Below are 21926 nucleotides of genomic sequence, written 5' to 3' on the forward strand. Positions count from 1 at the left end.
GCACTGAAGTCATTCTTAAAAAGGGAAGATGTGTTCGGAGTTTAGCCGACCGGATACGGCGAATGTTTAAACAGTCAGCGAGCTCCCCTTCACCGTCGTTGCTCCGGTTGGTGTAGCGCTATCCTATCGCGTGCAGAGGGAGTTTGAAAGACAACCGTTTATCCCGCCCCTCGGATTGAGCCCTGTCTATGGTGAGTTTCCAGACCAAACATCTTGATGTGGGTCTGGCTTGTCAGGCTAGTCTTTCCCTGATCGAGGTAATTAAATTGGAGGGTTCAGAAAGCTCTCTTAAAGCAGCACTTGGCTACTTTTGCTCTCGGGGTCCCCCTACAGTTTGGGAAAAAATAATGTCCTCAACTACTGTCGTAAGCTGTCATCCTACAACAGGGGATGCCATCGCGCGTGCATTTGTTGACATGACAGCCCTGATAGCAGCACTAACAGTTCCCCTGAACACTGCAAGAGTTCACATGCAGGTGTTCTTCTGGCGGCGCGTGTGAAATGTCTTCATCCCAGGTAACGTTACAGTCAGTGGCATATGTTTCAGCATGTCATATGAATATCATTTCATGGGTTTTATTTTTTTCAAACGCCAAATAATCACGATGCTCACGTTTACAAGCCAGTGTCATTATAGTAGTCTATTGGTTACTGTTTTACAGAATCTATATACTTCAGTTCAATGTTTGCGTGGTAGGTAATCACCATAACAAGCAGGACAGCATCGGTCGGGCACGCCTCCTTCAGCTCACGCCAACGAGCAAACGCTGGTCACACGTTGATCCTCGTCCTGCCTTTAATCACATCACTTTTTCGTTTCCTCTTATTGCTTTCCTCCAACAAAACCTTTTCTTTCGTATTTGTCTCTGCTGCTTCGTTGGGCTCGTACGTCTGAATGTAAGGAAGTGTGGGTGGTGGTGGAAGTGACGTATATGCCGTAAAGCAGTCGAATTTTGTAGTTCTTTTTGTTCTCGGGTTACTACCCGAAACCCGATGTTTAAAAGTACGATTAAAAACTATACAGACCCCATCAGGCTATGGCAGACGTGTCATTCAACCTATTGTAAAGCCTAGTTCAGACTGCACGATTTTCAAACTCGTCGGGTCACTGCTCTATTCACACTGCATGACTATCTGGGGTATCATTCAGTCTCTGCTATGTTCACACTGCACGATGGTTTGACGACAGAGGAGTTCACACTGCATGATTGAACAAGGAAGAATCGCCGACAACTCTCTCTCTCTCCCGTGCGCAAACTACGTTTCCCAAACACACGTGCGATGTGACAAGTAAACAACGCGAGATCACACGTGCGTCAGACCGGAGTTCTCGCGCGAGACTTGGAATTGTTATTAAAAATGATAAACTGCACAAAGTTTGCTTCAAATTGTATGTGCGCTGATTTGTGGAGAAAAAGAAAAAAGATTATGGCGGAAGAAATTGTTGGAGAGACAAAGGGAGACAGGATTTTGTTCTGCAAAAACAGTTTGAGGTAAATAAATAATTTTGTAATGTGCTGCTGCTGTGGCTGGATGTGCAAATGTTTGGGCTTTGTTTCTGTTTGATAGAATTGTAAATATATCTATTAAAATACTGATATTCTGCTCTATAACTCCTCCCTGAACGTCCTGCTGCCCTGTATCTCACTCTTTCATTGGCTGTCGGTCATCGCCGATGTAATTTTCAGTCAGAACCCTGTTCACACAGCAGGAGTTTCAATCGCCGACAGGTCCAGATATTTAGCATGCCAAATATCTCACCAGCGTCGGCGACTCGTCGGCAATTCTCTCTGATCGGGTCTTTGATTATTCACACTGCGTGATTGTCACTCGCGTGCACGAGCACCGATTTGCCTGTGATCTCGGGCATTTGTCGGCGATTTCGCAAAACCTGTCGGCGACTCAAAATCGGGGCAAAAATCGGGCAGTGTGAACTAGGCTTAAGTCGATTTATCATCACAAGAGTCTTAAAAAATATATTATGAAGGTTGAAAAGTTACCTAGTGCTGATTAATCAAAAATATCTTCATTTGTGTTCTGAAGATGAACGAAAGTCTTTGGGATTTGGAATGACATGAGGGTGTAATTAATGACAGAATTTTTAAAGGCTAAATAACCCTTTTAAAGGCTGCTCTGGGCCTGCTCAAAATTCTGTGTAAAGAAATCAGCAATAAAGCATAGAAGACAGACTAAATTATGCCTGCTCTGACCCACCTAAGCCCCTTTAATAACAACATGCAGTTAAAAATGTATTTGTAGGTGCATTTATGCCACCTCTGAGCAGCATTAAACAAACAGTATGTGTAAAGACACCTAAATGCCACGCTTCTGTGCTGCCTTGGCAGTGTGTAAAGATCTCATAAAATTACCTGCACCTCAGATGAACTCTATAACTTTGGTTTTACTGGGTTAATAATATTTTTTTTATTTGCACACTTAGCCACTCTCGTAAACTGTATGAATGTCACTGCCAGATAAATATATATATATTTTTTAAATGCTTGAACTACAGCTACTTGTGATTACTCTGCTAGAACACCTGAGTGAATGTGAAATGACTTCTAAAACACACTAAAATCATCTTGAGAGCAGATGGTTTGAAACGGATGGTTTCTCTCAGAAAAGAAAGTGGAATTTAGAGAAAATTGCTAGCATCATTTGTTTGTTAATGTCGTGTTATCTAATGTAATCATGAATATCTTTTAAATATATGCAAAACCATAATTTACATAATGTCACATATGAATTTTTAAATCTTTTTATTTTATTTTTTATGTTTTATTCCCAACCAAAAACATATAGGGTAACAAACAGATGGTCTAAAGTGCAAGCCTTACCTTTGAGACGTTACACACCGGTAGAAGTTACTTATGTTCTTCACAAATGCTGTTCAGCTGTCGGACACAAACCCACATTGGCAGGGTCCAAAGTTGAGAGAACCCAAAGAGGCAGCAACCAGCAGGTGTCACAGAAAATACAACAATCCCATGGACAATAGTGTGAAGAGGTTTGTTAGCCACTGTGGGCGAAAGCCACGCAGTACAGGTTATCTCCTTCTCTGAAAAAAAAAAAAAAAAAAAAAAAAAGTGTGAGAGGAAAATCTGAGGTCACACCTTCCTACCACAGCAGATGCTGACTAGACCACGTGCTCCCTCACGGGCAAACGCGCGCACATATATAAGCGGCGCGTGCGATTTTTCAAGGAGAAAGAATAAGTGTACGGTGAACTGATAGCTTTTTATTTATCAGAACGCCAGATATGTTACGATTACGCAAAAATCTTTTAGCAGATTGTCGCTCAGTAAAACCGTGGATTAAAGGCAACGACAAAAGTTAAAGTGCGTTTCTTTTGTCTTCGACGTAAAACGGGACACAAAGTAGGCTACACCCGGTAAACGCCAGGTGCTGCGAGATGCAGAACATGTAACACAGTAACAATATATAGCTACAAATACTTTTTGTTTATTTATTTATTTGAAAGCACTTTTAACTTTCTAAGTCACAAACAATCCCAGAAAAAAATAATTAAATAGAAACACTGTCTGGAACCGCAGGTAGCAATTTGTGAATTGCTACCTAACAAGAGGTCAGGCCAGTGTCTCTCTTGGGTATCTTAGCAACAGGAGCTTGTGGTGGGGGGAGAAGCACACACACACACACAGTAGGAGGAAAAACACACTTGGGCTATGTCACCAATAAAATTAGCTTTCCCTGAGTTATTAAAAAAAAATTACGGACAGGTGTATTTTTCTCCCTGCACGTGGGAGTTCTTGTTCAAACTGCATTATCTAAACAACACAGATGAGAAGTGACAGTGTGCTTCTTCTGAGATGGGACGACTGTTCTAATGAACTCTTAGGCGCCTCAACATGAATACATTTCTGGATATGTTACATATAATACAAACTATACTGTAAATATCAAACACATGAATACTTTTAATATATCTAATATATAAAAGTAACTAAGTATATTGGTTGTCACAAGGTAAATAACCATACACATATGCTGTTTTAATGAGCCGCTTTAAGTAAGATGTCGATAACACTTTATTTTAATAGTCCACTTTAGACATTCTACTAACTATAAGTAACTTTGCAACTACAGGTCAACTAACTGTCATTAGAGTATTTGTAGACTGTCTGATTAATATTTACTAAAACTTTATTTTGTTGGTCCCCCAAAAGACATTCTACTGACTAGAAGTAACTTGGCAAATTAAACTTATTCTACTAATACTCTAATGAGAGTTAGTTGACATGTAGTTGCAAAGTTACTTATAGTTAGTAGAATGTTTAAAGTGGACTATCAAAATAAATTGTAACCAAGATGTCTGCCATATTAGAAAAAAGCCAGTCGGTGAACACTTTAAACATAGTTATACATGCATAAATATCTGTTTATTCTGTGTCCCAATTCAGAAGCTGCATCCTTCAAAGGTCACTCTGAGCATTTTTAAATTAATAATTAAGGACGTGGACACTTTGAGTGACTTTCTGCTCACCAAATCAGCATAATTATTTCTGAAGGATCATGGGACACTGAAGACAATGGAGCAATGATGCTGAAAATTCAGCTTTACCATCATATAAATTGCATAATTGTAAATGTATTTTAATTATATCTTATAATATTACAGTTTTTCTGTATTTTCAATAAAATAAATGAAGCCTTGGTGAACATAAGAGTCTTACAAGAAGTCAACATATTTTATTTGTTGTAAAAACAAAGTGAACCATTCAGACAAGAGTCGACTCTATAATGAAAGTAGACTTGCTTTCTCAATACAAGGGTATTTTTCTAATACATTTTATAAGAAACTGTAATGTGTTTTAAATGTTTAAAATTATTTTTTTCATGTTTAAAATATTTGTTGGCCATTAGAGTTGTTGTATTTCCATTCATTTTTTTCATTTTTCGTATGATAAAAAAATAAATAATACTGTTTAAATTCTACATGCCTGAACAATGAAAAAGACTTACAAATTACAAGCGCACATGTAAACATTCATTAGTTTGTTTTATTAATGAATACTTCAAAAGTCATGTTTCATATTCAACTGTGAAAAAGGAGAAAATAAATGCTTAAATATCAGGCTCTCGTTCCTCAGGTAAACCTGATGCGGCAGCCATCAAAATCCATTATTGATAGAAAATACAATTAGTTATGCCCAGATGGCCTTCAACAGAACTGAGTGCATCTGTCATGCCCTCCACACAAAACCAACCACTTCAGCTTATAACATGCTTCTAGCAAACCGAGAATCCCTTGCTTTCTATTTTCCACTAATGGATGTTACATAATTATATTAACCGTGATCTGTGAGATTGAAGTCAAATAACAATATTAGATTAGAGGTATCACAAAACAAGAAAAAAAGAGCATGAACCATGAAATTGGTCTTTAATATCACAAGACAAGAAGTCAGTGTTATCTCAGATTTTATTCAGCAAAGCATGTGCCTACAATCTTACGAACAGAACAAAAACAGAGGGATTGTCCTCGTACAAACAGGTCAGCAGGTAGAACATTTACAATCATGCATCATGACGAGTCAAAGGGCTCGCGACGCCTCTCGCAAACACGAGGGAACTGGAGAAAGTGTGTGACTCAAGTTCAGACAAGAAGAGGACCTTCTACCACTTTCAAATATAATTCACCCGAATGCTACAAGCCCAAAAGGAAGGACGAGGGGAAAGATCAATATGATCTGAGCATCAGGCAGCATCCGTGGAATTCGGTGTCATTTTCCATTGTCCTCCAGCAGCACTGAAAGGCCAACTTTAATGATCGCAGTAATTATGCATTTGCTGTAGGTATGAAGCAAAATGCTCTCACTCCTTCAGCCATCAGAATGGTTTAAACTGATCAGTAGGATTATATGGAAGCTCATTTCCACCAGAGAATAAAAAAAGATCATGTTTTTACACCACAATTCAATTTTTTTAAATTATAGTTCTGAGAAAAAAGTCAGAATTATGAGTAGAGGACGCAAAGGATACACTTACTGCATCCTTCAAAATAAGCCAAATGAAGGACACGAAACAAAGTCAAATTTTCAAGGATCTGTGAAATTTGCCTGTGATCTGTGACGTGGCAGCCGAGATATGCAGCCTTACTAGGATGCAGCCGTCCGATTGAGAAGCACCCTAAATGCTGAAATTGTGATAGAAAAGTCAGAATTACAAAATGCAAATTTGCAATTGCGCGATATAAACACGCAACTGTAAGAAAAAGTCACAATTGTGAGATATAAACTCAATTGTGAGCATCTCAAAACTGAATTGCTATTACAAGTTTATACCTTGAAATAGCAAGATTTAAACTTACAGTATGGGGAAGAAACTTGCAATTACGAGTTTATAATCTGCAATTGTGAGATATAAACATGCAACTGTCAGGAAAAAAGAAAACTGTAAGATATAAACTCATAATTGTGAGAAAAAAGTTAGAACTGAGATGCAAACTAGTAATTACGAGTTTATAACTTGCAATTCCGAGATATGCACACTGCTCTTCTCTGAGAAAAAGTCAGAATTGTGAGATAAATTACAGTTGTGAAGCAATTGTGGGCCAGTAAATTGTGAAGAATAAGTCAATTGTGAGATATAAACTCACAGTTGTGAGAAAATATTGGGAGACAAACTCACAATTGGGAGATAAAAATTCGCAATGACAGTGGTTTCAATTACTCGATGGAAACAAGCTTTCATAAGTTACTCAATGCAATCACTTGGCATTTCCACTAACGTCAAAATCTATCAAACTAGTTATAATAGGAAGGATTTGGGGAGTAAAACAAAAGCAGGTGCTCGTTCTTATTCATCAACAGAAAAAGCACAATGGAATCCCACTCTTCCACAGAGTTTGAACATGAAATGGGGAGGAAGTCAGTGTGAGCAGATTTGTTTATTTCAACTCAAAATGCATACAGCGGGTTAAACTGAAGCAGGAAAACAGGATTAAACAGAAGACAGCGATGAACATGGTTGACACAGTGCAAAGGCACATTAGTGTTTGGATGCTTGTTTATTATGAGCTGTAATATTGGGAGAAAGAAGGTGAGTGCTGATGAATCGTGACTGATGCAGCTTAAGAAGGCTGTAATTAAGCAAGGCATGATGGGAAAAATGGGTATGTCGATAAAGAGCAGTGAAACTTTGTAGGTGGGAAAGTATAATGATGCAATGCTAAACCAAAAAGGAGCATAAGCTGGACAGAACATTCATAATATGTCTCATTCACATCTACTGGATATGATCACACATGTGTGATATGAGTTTCAGTGGGTGGAAATGAAAATCTAATGACAGTAAGAATATCAAAAAACAAGGCAAAAAAAACGGTCAGATATTGCACTAAGTTTAAAACAAAACGGAGGCATCGCTGAAGTATCAAACTAGGCATTAAACAAAAGAAAAATGGCAGGAAACACAATGGATGGTTGAGAAATGAATAAGAGTACAGATCGTTTTGGAAAACAAAGCAAGGTAAGGTGATTGCAAAAAATAAAATATCTACAATAATGATTTACATGTTTTTTTGTTTTTAAACTTCAATGTTAAATATACAAGAGATTGCTGCTGCATCACTGCTGTTAATTTGCAGATTTTACAAATACATTCATTTGAAGTGTCCAGAAACAGATGTGGACCTAAATGAGACGTGAAGCCAGAGGCCATGAACCATTGCGTTAATTCAGATTTAAGCACACAAATCCATCGATCCATGAACAGGCATTTTATCTCCACTCTCTAACACGTTAACATTCTGAGTAAGATGACGTTTTGTCATGTTCTTATTTCCATCCAATTGCATTTTAAGAGGAATTTAATCGAGCACTGTGTCAACATCCACTCGGGCATCTCTTTTAGACACGTTCGCAGTAAAACCAACGTGGGGTTTCGATGATGATGATGATAGAAGTGTGTCATACAAATGCCTGCTGTCTTCACTAGAGGAACTCGTTCAAAGATCATGACCAGCAGCCTGATCATGGTACATGGCAGAGATCCACGCATCTGCCCGTCCTCAAAGAGGAATCAAAAGAAATGCCACTGCATGATCTGCAATGGGCACATACGAAAGGGTCGGTTGAGACAAAGACACAAGAGGAATGACAAGGCAAAGGTCACCTCCAGAGAAATCAAAAGGAAGTAGGGTACATTTGTGTGAATGGATCAAATTTAAATGGAGGCGATATTCCTCATCTCTAGTCAAACACTTTCCTCTGTTGATACTGGATATACTGAACATTTACAGGATGGCACAGGGTGCAGGGGAAGCTCAGGCAGACTGCTTCTGGACTGAATTTAAGAGTCCTATAATTATTTACACAGTAGATACAGGCACTTAAATGTCTTTGGTTGGTGTGACCCAACATTGCAGAAAAATGCATTCACAGAGCTTTTTTTTTTTGCACCCTTCTCCTGGGTTCAGTAGGCAACATGTAGTTTTCTCACTTCCCTTTCCGATATGCTTCGGTTCAGATGTTCACCTTCGACCCCGTTTATCCTGCCGACAAGGCCACCTGTGAGAAAAACAGGCACTTTTAGTATTTTTAGCAACTAGGGCATGTTTGTTGCGAGCTGGATGACGAAATTCCTGTCGGTGGAGCAGCAACTACAGGCTCAGTTACAAATTAACTAGCTGACGGAATCGAAGAACGAACTGATGTGACTTCTTTCGAAAGAGCTTACCAAAATGATCTTTCAGCAAAAGTTTGTACTACCATTGGTCCTTGGGGATTACATAATAGGTAGATGTGTGCTGAGGCTCCGCCTTCTTTGACATGGACATTTTGGTAACACTCAACTTAAAGCCAGTATGTACAATGCATTATAAAATTATTTTCAGTGCATTAATTATGCCTTGTAAATCATCTTATAATGCATTTTATGGTCTCAGGAATAATTGTAACCACTTATAATAAGTTATAATACACCTTAGAAAGTATAAAGCATTAAAACTCAAACAATTCCAGATGTGAATATTATAATGCATTTTAACTTTGGTTACAATTGTTTATGAAAAGATATAATGTATTATGATATAAATTATGAATACCTTTTTTAAGCATTATAGATAAAGGCTTTAAGTAAGTGTTACCGAAATCTTTTCTGGTTCATTTCTCCTGTTCAGTCCATCGAGGTCAGATGTCGGCGAGTGAAAACATGAATACACTTGAGAGCCGCTTTATAGTAGAAAATAACGTTGTATTTCTGATGAAACGAGACACTGACACTTTAATACTGTAAATCTGCTTCATTTTAAAGGTGGGGTGAGTGTTATTTCAAAACCGTTTTAGCAAACAGACTTGGGCCAAGTTCAATAACAAACTTGTAGCCAATCAGAAGGTAAGGGGCGTTTCTGCTAATGATGGTGAGAAGAGAGTGCTCAGTGCACGTCATTATTAAAAACACGACACACAGGACGGACATTAGCCGAGAACTAATATATGCTGGCTTTTGCTTGAATATGCTTTTGTGTCATGTTCACTTGTTTGTCCATTTGCGATCGTACTGTCGCTCACTTCAACGATGATAAAGACCCGTTCATTTTCACACCATATGGAGCATCTAAATCTCCTCCCTGTCTGATTCAAGCGTCAGCTCACAAAATGTGTCCGACAAGTAAGATACTATACTCCTAATATATGTTTGTCTCCCCTTTAATGATCTATATTACCCTTATCCGGTCATAATCGTAATATGTTTATTAGTTGGACTGTCATGCTCGTCTATTATCGAGTTGTTCATGAGAACGGTTTGTGTTTTTGCAATCGCTATAACTCTAATCTTGTCATAATTGTAATATGTTGTTAGCTGGACTGTAATGCTCGTGTGCTATCGAGTTGTTCATGAGAACGGTTTGTGTTTTTGTGATGGAAGGGGTGACTTTTTTATTGAATATTCAACCTGGATTAGTAACACTCAGATTCTGCCATAGTCGTTGCCAGGGTTATGTATATGTGGGGCGGAGCTATCAAAATAGGGCGAGACCCTTTTGGGGGTAGGGGCGTGTTTGTTTTGGTGATTTGAAATAACAACAATGGCTACCAGAACGCACTTACCCCACCTTTAAGGAATATATTGTATATAGTGCTATAAAAAATACTTTATTAGAGTGCCGAATTGCAGAACTCATGCAGACATATCCTTGCTATGATCCGATGCTTTTCTTATGCTTTATTAAAAAATGCTTGAGGTTTCCTCAATTTGTTTGAGCGATTTTGTTATTGAGGAAAGCGCGCAGCACATATTTATCTAACTGTAGCTCACAGCAGTGTGGGCGGCGTTGGATGTTCACTAACAGTATATCGCTGGTCACGTATTTCAAACTTCGTTTTACCCCTTAGCAAAGAATGAAAAAGAACTTTGCTGTGAGTACATCAGGGCCTTAATCACACAGATTATCTTATACACCAAGTTGTACCTTTTCTGGACAAAAATCTGAGTTGTTCAGTCGAACTTTGCCAGGCCTGCCTTTGATGACTGCATAGCAGAACATTGTGATGACCATCACAAACAGGAAGTAGCTGGTGTGCATGAGGTGCAGGTTAATGAGGGAGCGATCGTCCTATTGGGAAAGAGAACACAATTTGCCTCTGTAAATACATGCTTTTACAAATATATGCATACAAATTGTAACTGCTTAGTTCATATTTTGTATAATCAATCTGAGCCCATTATCTATTCACTTATCATCACTTTGAATGACCGGATCTTAATTATTATGACTATACAGATATATAGTGTAAATACTGTTAATAAATACAAATTTACATACATACATACATACACACACACACACACACACACACACACACACACACACACACACACACATACATACATATATAAAATAAAATGTTTAATAAAAAAAAAATCCCTGTAAGGGACTGGGATCCCCATGACCCTACAGAGTAAAAGCCATGGACCCTACAAAAAGTTTCCTAAAGAATCCTACAAACTTGACTATTTTTCCTTTTCTCAGATTGCAGAAAAAAATTGTGGTGATGGTGTATGTTACAGGGTGTGATAAATGCAAATGCAGATCCCACTTTTCTGATCAAATAATATAAACTTTTTTTTGCTTAGGTTTTACGTATACTTTATTTTTTGTGTGTTTGTGCCAATTTTTCTAAAAAATTTGATTATCTTGCTAAAAAGGAAAAAAATAAATCACAATATATTGTATCATAACCCATGTTTTATGAAACATCATATATCCAGATTCTAAAAGATTCCCTCTGCATCATGGGCAGATTTTTTTATTATTACAACAGAAGTTTTCACTGATATCAGCCTTTGCTTATAAAGTGAGCTCTCTTTGCTTTGTTTCTGTTTATTCATAATTTAACAGGACACGCTGCAAATTGTGACACCCAAATTAAAATGCGGGACCGAATCTGAAATTGTGATGTTTGACACATAGGAGCACATAGGATTAAAAAAAAATCTCAATGTTGAAACAGGTGTTGCAGTGTGAATACAGTGAATAAAGTGAAACAGTCCTGCCACTTGTTCTGTTACCTGTAATGTGTGTCTTTGTTTCTCATTATATTAATGACTTTTTTTATTTGACATTTTAATGTAATCTATACTTAATTGAAGAATATTTAAAGGCATCATGCTAATGTTTTAATGTATTATTAACTTATTAATATCATTAATTTCCTTTTTCATTTTATATTTAATAGTTACATTGGAGGGAAAATAATAAAATAAAGCAGTTACAATAGTTTTTGCTATGGCACTGAAATTGATACAGAGATACAAAGTTTTACTGGTATTGGTAGAACTGCACGATTCTGGATCAATTGAGAATCACAATCTTTTTTTTTTTGCTCGATTCTCCTATGAATCTGAACAGAAAACTAAACAAAATAACATGTTTTTACTAATGGTTCTGACAAAATATGAATTGCTGCTGTCAATTTTTAATGAATCTGAATTATAAAAAAATAAAGTTTCAATTAATGATTCAATGACTCAAATACTTCACTGGCTCCATTACTGGATGAATCAACGTTTTTTATTTAACAGTCACTTGTGGCATAAAGATGTAATCGATATAATAATTATGTGAAGCATCCAGTTTCTTTCAAAAGGTGATGCTTCCTTTTGATTGCTTCTGTAGACACTGGTGTTTTATGTGAACTATAAACTTTTATCCCAGTACTTCTGTGATCTTTTGAATTATTGCATGACAGAAATAATGATACTGTGTGGTTGAAAAGCCGTTTCATACCTACATAATAATTGCTCTCTCTGTCAGGGGCAGCGAATTGTTGTCATTTAGGATTGAGGTTGCGTGGGTGTTTGAATTGAGATCTTATAACAATTAATCTTACAGCTGTAGTACATGACAACTGTTGGGTATCATGATAACACTAAGCTAATGTGTTGTGGGAGATTATCAGAACATTTCTATACTGTATGGTTGAAAAGATTTTTTTATTTTTTGTGTGTTGCTATGTTTTTGTTAGGGTGGTCTACAGGGAGTGCAGAATTATTAGGCAAGTTGTATTTTTGAGGATTCATTTTATTATTGAACAACAACCATGTTCTCAATGAGCACAAAAAACTCATTAATATCAAAGCTGATTATTTTTGGAAGTTTTAGTTTTTAGTTTTAGCTATTTTAGGGGGATATCTGTGTGTGCAGGTGACTATTACTGTGCATAATTATTAGGCAACTTAACAAAAAACAAATTTATACCCAATTAAATTATTTATTTTTACCAGTGAAACCAATATAACATCTCAACATTCACAAATATACATTTCTGACATTCAGAAACCAAACAAAAACAAATCAGTGACCAATATAGCCAATATTTCTTTGCAAGGACACTCAAAAGCCTGCCATCCATGGATTCTGTCAGTGTTTTGATCTGTTCACCATCAACATTGCGTGCAGCAGCAACCACAGCCTCCCAGACACTGTTCAGAGAGGTGTACTGTTTTCCCTCCTTGTAAATCGCACATTTGATGATGGACCACAGGTTCTCAATGGGGTTCAGATCAGGTGAACAAGGAGGCCATATCATTAGATTTTCTTCTTTTATACCCTTTCTTGCCAGCCACGCTGTGGAGTACTTGGACGCGTGTGATGGAGCATTGTCCTGCATGAAAATCATGTTTTTCTTGAAGGATGCAGACTTCTTCCTGTACCACTGCTTGAAGAAGGTGTCTTCCAGAAACTGGCAGTAGGACTGGGAGTTGAGCTTGACTCCATCCTCAACCCGAAAAGGCCCCACAAGCTCATCTTTGATGATACCAGCCCAAACCAGTACTTCATCTCCACCTTGCTGGCGTCTGAGTCGGACTGGAGCTCTCTGCCCTTTACCAATCCAGCCACGGGCCCATCCATCTGCCCCATCAAGACTCACTCTCATTTCATCGACCATAAAACCTTAGAAAAATCAGTCTTGAGATATTTCTTGGACCAGTCTTGACGTTTCAGCTTGTGTGTCTTGTTCAGTGGTGGTCGACTTTCTGCCTTTCTTACCTTGGCCATGTCTCTGAGTATTGCACACCTTGTGCTTTTGGGCACTCCAGTGATGTTGCAGCTCTGAAATATGGCCAAACTGGTGGCAAGTGGCATCTTGGCAGCTGCACGCTTGACTTTTCTCAGTTCACGGGCAGTTATTTTGCGCCTTGGTTTTTCCACACGCTTCTTGCGACCCTGTTGACTATTTTGGATGAAACGCTTGATTGTTCGATGATCACGCTTCAGAAGCTTGGCTATTTTAAGACTGCTGCATCCCTCTGCAATATATCTCACTATTTTTGACTTTTCTGAGCCTGTCAAGTCCTTTTTTTGACCCATTTTGCCAAAGGAAAGGAAGTTGCCTAATAATTATGCACACCTAATATAGGGTGTTGATGTCATTAGACCACACCCCTTCTCATTACAGAGATGCACATCACCTAATATGCTTAATTGGTAGTAGGCTTTCCAGCCTATACAGCTTGGAGTAAGACAACATGCATAACGAGGATGATGTGGTCAAAATACTCATTTGCCTAATAAATCTGCACTCCCTGTAAATGGTGCCAGGGCCATGGTGTTCTGTCTGCTATACTTTGGTACTGTACTTTTCCAAGACATTTAAATCACACAATGTCACCATCAAATGCTGAAACACTCACATCTGGAACGATGACAGTGAGCTTGGGATTCAGTGTGTGATACACCTTCCCAATGGCACCTTTGTAACACCAGAATGGGTTGTACTCCTGCGTGTACTTGGTGTCCGAGTCTCGTGCTGTGGTGAAAATCTTGTACCAGGATGTGGCATTGCTGTAGGTCTCTGGGACACAGTGTGGTGGCTGCCTGCAGATGATTCACAAAAACAAGGATTCAATCACTCATTCTAGAGGAAACACAAATTAAAAAAATACCTTCAGTTATGTAACACCAATTTGTTGCTACTCTGTGTACGCCCTTTCTGTTTTGCTTTGGCTGTCTGGATCAGTTAAACACTCATTTCAGAGTTGTTAGTTATTTAGCACACAAACAAATGTACAAAGGAAATCCACCTCTAACCTCCTCTAAAAGCCTACAGCAGTATTTGAGAGCACATCTTGAAGATACACAACATATAGTAGTGGAGAGTGGGGTAAGATGTGCCAGTGGGTAAGTTGTACCAGCCCATTATCTAATAAACTGCACATACGTTTGTATTTTAGAAAGAGCATATAATAATACAGAGCATTATATTAACTAAAACCTATTTTTATTACTTGAAATTAAATTAAAAGTAAATACATTTATTTTGTAAGTAAATAAAACTTAACACAACTTAAACATATTTTATTTCTGCTAGTTGCTAAACAACATTTCTCATTTTGTTTAACTTGATGTACTAAAATGTCTAAAACTGAAAGACAATTTTGCCAAAAACAATTAAATATAATTAATATACATTATAAATAAATTACACATATACTTATAACATATTATATATATATATATATATATATATATATATATATATATATATATATATATATATATATATATATATATATATATATATATATATATATTTATTTATTTATTTATTTCACACAAACACCCAATACCTGTCAAATTATTTGAATTATATTTGAATTCTAAAGGCAATATTGTCTGTCTATCACCAGACAAGCTCAATTTAAGATTGAACATTGGTCTGGGGAGTCTGCTCTGTATTTTCTACCGCACAAGAGGCGTGATCAACTGGCATTATTCAAATGACTCTGTATGCAATTGGATAGTCCTTCAACCATTCAGACCACAAGAGGCGTGATTAACGGGCAACGACCATAGACTGTAAAAAAATATGGACGTAGTGTCCGTGACGTCACCCATAGGATTCCGATAAGCCGTTCTGAAGCTTAAAGTAGGGGCGAGCTGGGTGTGCCATCGCGTGTCACTCCCGGATAACAGAAAATGGGCAAAAAGGCGGGATGTGGGCGGAGCTTAGGTGACGCAATGACTATAGACGGCAGATAAATGGCTATCCACCTGTCACTCAAAGTAACCACGGCCTTAATTATGCAGAACTGTAAGGCTTTATATAACGTAAACTAATGAGTTATAAAAAAAATTCACCCCTTCAGAGTTGTCATAAAGGTCAAATTAGCCGTATAGGCCAAAACCAGAATTTGTAGCAGGCTGTAAACAAGGGGGTAATCTAGCGCTCGGAAAGCGTTCCACCCATAGGGGCGGCCATTGCTAACCAAGCCATCACCTGCTGTTAGCATCCCATTGACTCCCATTCATTTCTGAGTCACTTTGACAGTGAATAACTTTACATCCGAGGCGTTTAAAGACTCCACTTGTCTATTGTTTATTTCTAAAGAAACACGACAATGCATAAAAGGCTCCGTTACATTGTATCTTACACTATCGCCCCGCAGAAGCTGTTTTTGTAAAAATAGGCTAACTATTGCGTCATAACCAACGCGACTCTGTCTCACAGTTGAGAAATTACCGTATAGACCTGAGGAGACGCTCGCAGGCAATCTTTTACTGTCTATGGCTGTAAACATGTTTTTTATTTCTGCTGTAAATTTGGGAATCTTAACATGGGGCTCAATGAGATTCTGCTAAATTCTGGAGCCTGTCTCTAGTGGCCAGTCGATAAACTGCAGTTTACATTACTTCCGTATTGACTTCAAGAGAGATCGCGGGAGGTTGCCGCTTGGCAACGACCCATTGCTTCTCTATACGTCATCGTGTTAAACCCACCAATAGCGCGTCAGGTGGATAAGCCAGTCTGTGATTGGTTCCCATAAAAGTGTAACAGAAGCAGTAGAAATTAATGTACAGGTTTCCAGACTAAACCTTGGAACATACTCTGCAAAAACAAAGCCATTTGTTCGTTTTCTCAAGGTGGCAAGAACAAGAACAAAGATTGTCCTGGCCAGTACATTCCATACTTCATGAGAAAAGCAGGTGCCAAACATCTCCATTTCTCTGCATTAACCACACCCGCTTAAAATAGTTCACACAATAGTTCTCGGACACCCACAAGAAAAGTTCTGTTCAGACGATGGCTGTGTCCGAAAAATCTAGGCAGCTAACTCATTACCTCGATGCCTTACAAGGGTAACTAATATTGGAAAGACTTCTAAGGCAGTGTAACAGTTTAATGATCTACAGCAAAATAGAGAGAGCTTTGGTGAGAATTAAACAAATATTGAATTACTACATTAACAATTTCAATAACTTTACACTGCTCAGGAACAGCCTGCCAGTTGAACTAAAAATGCAAACAGAGTTAAAACTCTTTCAAATAAATCTAAAAAAGTGGTTCAAACAAAAGCAGGTTTGTGAACATTGATGGTCATACACAGTCTTAGTTTCCCTGTCAAATAAATAAATAAATAAATAAACAAATAGATGTGGAAAATTATGGTAAAAAAAACAAACAAAAAACATACATTTACACACAAACTGACCAGCAAACGCAACTTTCGGACGCCATTTTTCCCCCGCAGCTCAATGGTCACAGATTGGAAAGCACAGGATTGTGGGATAAAGGCAGCGAAGGATACATGTACACTGCCTTCAAAAATCGATCAGAAGAAGGTATCTCAGGAGACAGGAAGTGAAGCAAACATTAGATTCGGACGTAGCTTGATGCCTTCCTTCCTTCAAATGTGTCCTACGAAGGCAGCATTTTTTTTTTCACGGTTTCGGACGCAGCCGATCGAGAACAAGCCGTGAGATCTCCCAAACCAGTGCTGCGAGAACAAAATTACGTCATTTTGTTCTTGCATCCCTGGGAGCGAGAACTTTTTTTCTCTTTTCTTGTGGAGTATGTAACAGCCTTGAGTTGCAGAGCGAAATCAAATCACCGGCAGATCAGGCTGGGTTTACACAGTCTAAAGGCAATACTTGATGTTAGAGGGAAAAAGTACTGTCTTGTCTATTTTAATATAATTTCATTAATGAATCAGCATATTGATTCATGATTCGGATCGCGTGTCAAATTGCCAAACTGCTGAAATCACGTGACATTGGCAATTCGAATCATTGATCGATTTATGATCATAATTCATAACCGTTTGAATCTTTATTTGAGGATTGAACACAAACAAAGAAGACAATGCTGAATAAAGACATCGGTTTTGTTATTTTTGGACCAAAATGTATTTTTGATGCTTCAAGAGATTGTTCAACGAATGCCACATACTACTTTGATGCTGTTTTTATTCCCTTTCTGGACATGGGCAGTATAGTGTGCATACACTTAGATGCGCTCTCGGACTAAATATAAAATATCTTAAACTGTGTTTTCCGAAGATGAACGGAGGTCTTACGGGTGAGGAACGACATTAGGGTGAGTCATTAATGACATCAATTTCATTTTTGGGTGAACTAAACCTTTAAATATGTCTTCGCCCAGCTGCGCAATATATAGATACATATATAACGTTACCGCATGATTTTGCCACTAAGAGGATTTCGTCAGCGCATCTTCTCTTTCATGTATATCCATCTCATTCTCCAAAGCCATGATTGCCTTCTTCTGCACTGCTCTGTGTATGACTGTATACGCCATCGAACAGGTTGCCCATGTTCTCTCCGACGCCTCACTCTTTTTTCCCGCCTTTTTTTCGAATTGACCCTTTGCTAAGCCATGCCCGAAAACCACCACAAGCCAATCATGGCTTAGCAACCATAACTAGGCGCGGAAGGTCTGTCAAGCTTTCGAGTGAGGAAAACATGCCAACGCGTTGTACGTAATGGATTGTGCACATCTGATACCTGGTATCCTAAAAGTTTGGATGGAGGGTGGAATTTTTTTCCTTCCTCAAACCTAAAACCCAAGGTGAGAAAAGCCAGGCATGAATCAAGCAGAGTGTGGAACCCCAGTCACAACTAAACAGGAAGGAAGGAAGGATTAACAAAAACACCCACGTTTTCTCCAACCAACAAACTGAAAAAAAAAACACAAAAAAAACATGAGACTTTTTATTATGATGCAAATTATTACATATGATGTAGTATATAGACTATAAAAAGGACTGTCTTGTAGCTTTATTTATTAGTTTTGTATCATAGTTTGTTTAGATAAATTGTATTTAAACTGTGTTTATAAAATTAATAAAACATCATGTTTGAGAGAGTTTCTGTTATAAGGCTTTATTTCAGTAACTGTGGGGTTTTTGTTGTATGGTCAGTATCTCTGGCTATTGCCAGGTCCAAGGCGTAGATTAGACCCACAAAGTGCGAGCAGTAGCCTGGCGTGCTAAATATAAACGGGAGAATCATTGCAAAGTGGTCAGGCTAATGTCTTGTGTTTATTCCACAAGATTTATGAATAAGCTGTTTGATTTATAATTATTTGATTATTTTCTAATTTCACTTACCCTGCTGTGCATGAACCGGCAGCTGCTTATTGCGCTGGGACTATAGGCTTTAACTTCAATTTGAATTAAATGATTCCCTAATAGGTTGCATAATATGTTGTGGATAAATCCCGCGGATGCATAATGCAGTCCCTTTTGTCTTGCTCACTCAGATATTTCACCTGTTCGCCAAAAAAGACGAATTATCTCCTTGGAAATGTCTGACACCGGCGCATACGTACTGTAACAGACATGCCAGGCGCAAAGCTTGACAGGTGTAGCAACAGTAACTAATGAGTGCGTGGCTTAGCGAAGGGTCAAGCAACATCACAGCCGCACCACGCTGTACTGGATAAACAAATCGTGTCAGTTGTCATCATCATGTCTTGCACTCCTCTACCAAAAATGCACGGTTTTTACATTCAAATGTGAATTTTTGTTGTTGTTTAAATTCAACTAATATTCAAAATTCTAATTTTTAGTTGACAGCCCTAATTTAGATATTTTTTCTTCATTTTTTATTTTTAATACATTTGCAAAGATTTCAAACAAACTTCTTTCACATTGTCATTTGGGGTATTGTTTGTAGAATTGAGGGAAACATGAATTTAATCCATTTTGGAATAAGGCTGTAACATAACAAAATGTGGAAAAAGTGAATACACTGCATTTTACTTGTACATTTTACTTATTGCAGAAGCTGCAGAACTTACCCCACATTCCCCCTACACAAATGACCTGTAATGTGATTTGGGACATGTTTCTATACACACTTACACTGTGACTGGGAAGACATTACTGACTGTTGTGATGGTCATACAAGTGCTGAAAACCATCTGCTCACAACGACCATGCAGAACACACTCATCTGAGTTCCAGGCTACCGGCAGAGTGAAAGTGATGTTCATCTCTTCATGGGCCTCTCTGCCTTTAATGACACAAACACACCCACACAGAGTCAGCATGTTCTGTAAAACAAAGGGAGCTTAGATGTGCCTGCAAGTGATATCTAGAAGTTATTCCGCTCCGGCCTCTCTCCCACTGTTATCCCACCATGCACAATGGACCATTGTTTTAACTGGACTATGTTCAGTCACAACGCCAGAAGAGGAAACACAGCAATGACTCCACCCTGATCTCTAAAATAGACAGTCATAGGATGAATAATGTTCAAAATGTTTAAACGTACTCAATGTAAATTTCATTACAACTACCACAACCTATGGCCTTCAGGTTTGAGAATATGTTGTGCACTACCATTCAAAACATTAAGGTCAGCAAAAGAGACAGTAAAGACATTCATAATGTTACAAAAGATTTCTTATTTCAAAGAAATAGATTACATTGCCAAAGGTATTGGGACACCCCTGCAAATTATTAAATTCAAGTGTTCAAATCCCTTCCATGGCAACAGGTGTATAAAATCAAGCCCATATGCATGCATACTGTGTCTACAAACATTGTTGAAAGAATGGGTTGCTCTCAGGAGCTCAGTGAATTCAAGCTCGGGCCTGTGAAGGTCGCCACCTGTTCAATAAGCCCATTTGTGAAATGTTCTAGTTACTAAATATTCCACAGTCAACTATTAGTGGTATTATAACAAATTGGAAGCAATTGGGAACAACGGCAATTTAGCTTTTAGTGTGCAGAAGTTGCCAAATCTCTGCAGAGTGAATAGCTACAGACCTCCAAAGTTCCTGTGGCCTTCAGCTTAGCTCAAGAACAGTGTGTAGAGAGCTGCAGGTCAGTGGTGTAAAACACATCGCAGTGGGGACGTGTTCTCTGAAGTGATGAAACACGCGTCTCTGTCTGGCAATCCGACAGACGATTCTGGGTTTGGTGGTTGCTAGGTGAACGGTATTTTTTCTGACTGCATTGTGCCAAGTGTAAAGATTGGTCGGGGTGGGGGTTATGGTGTGACGTTGTTTTTAGGGGTTGGGCTTAGCCCCTTCGTTCCAGTGAAATTAACTCTTAATGCCTCAGCATACCAAGACATGTTGGACAATTTCATGCTCCCAACATTGTGGGAACAGTTTGGGAATGGCACCTTCCTGTTCCAACATGACTGCACACCAGAAAACAAAGCAAGGTCTGTGAAGACATCGATGAGCGAGTTTGGCGTGGAGGATCTTGGCTGGCTTGTGAGTCATGACCACAGCCTGGTAGAGCGCCTTTGGGATGAATTAGACTGCAAGCCAGGCCTTCCTGTCCACCATCATTGCCTGAACTCACAAATGGGCTTATAGAAGTATGGTCAAAAATTTCCATAAACACACTCCTAAACCTTGTGGAAAGCCTTCCCAGATGAGTTGAAGCTGTTATAGCTGCAAAGGGTGGGCCAACTCCATATTAAACCCAATGGATTAAGAATGAGATGTCATTAAAGTTCATGTACATGTAAAGGCAGGCATCCCAAAACCTTTGGCAATATGGTGTAGATTCTGTTCTTTAAAGAATCCTAACTACAATGAATCACTGTTTCCACGAAAATAGTAAGCAGAGCACCATTTTTTACTGTATTTTTGCCCATTGGTAATCATAAGAAACTTCTTTCAAAATAATCTTTAAAAGTCACAGACCCCAAACTTCTGAATGGTAGTATAGGGATGTCCCGATACCACTTTTTTCACTTCCGATACCGATACCAATGCCACAGCTTTGGCTATTTGCCGATTCTGATACCAATTTGATATTTTTATTTTATTCTTGAAATAATAATAATAAAATAAATGCAAAGGAAAAAGCCAAAATAAGTTACACCCATTCACGACCCCCAGTTGCGAGTCTTGTTGTGAGTGCGACAAACACTAATTCTCTTCTGTAGCCTAGTTAAACTAAAAACATTGCAGGGATTGCTCTGTAAATTAAACCGAGAGTATAACTAATGCATATATTCCATTTTAAATACTGTAGTCTATGCCAGATATAGCCTACATTTTAAAATGATAAACACTCAAACATACATTTCAAAAGCATGCGTGTTTATTTTCCGTCAGTGAAACAACCCACTACAACCTTTAACCTTAAAACATTTAAATGCTTATCAGTAAATAATGGTAACCTAAAGAATA

General features: G+C 38.2%; 1 protein-coding gene across 1 annotated transcript in view; it reads right to left on the reverse strand.

The window, feature by feature from the left end:
* Nucleotides 1-6891: 6891 nt before the first annotated feature.
* tmem248 (transmembrane protein 248) overlaps nt 6892-21926 on the reverse strand; it is a 30803-nt gene continuing 15768 nt past the window's right edge. Inside the window, exons 4-7 of the mRNA XM_067437773.1 lie at nt 19633-19783; nt 14161-14344; nt 10436-10579; nt 6892-8531 (exon numbers count right to left, since the gene is read on the reverse strand). Coding sequence (XP_067293874.1) covers nt 8511-8531; nt 10436-10579; nt 14161-14344; nt 19633-19783 — 500 coding nt within the window. The 3' untranslated portion in view covers nt 6892-8510. The remainder of the gene's footprint in view (nt 8532-10435; nt 10580-14160; nt 14345-19632; nt 19784-21926) is intronic.

Source organism: Pseudorasbora parva, chromosome 3, assembly GCF_024679245.1.
Source record: "Pseudorasbora parva isolate DD20220531a chromosome 3, ASM2467924v1, whole genome shotgun sequence".
Classification (NCBI taxonomy): Eukaryota; Metazoa; Chordata; class Actinopteri; order Cypriniformes; family Gobionidae; genus Pseudorasbora; species Pseudorasbora parva.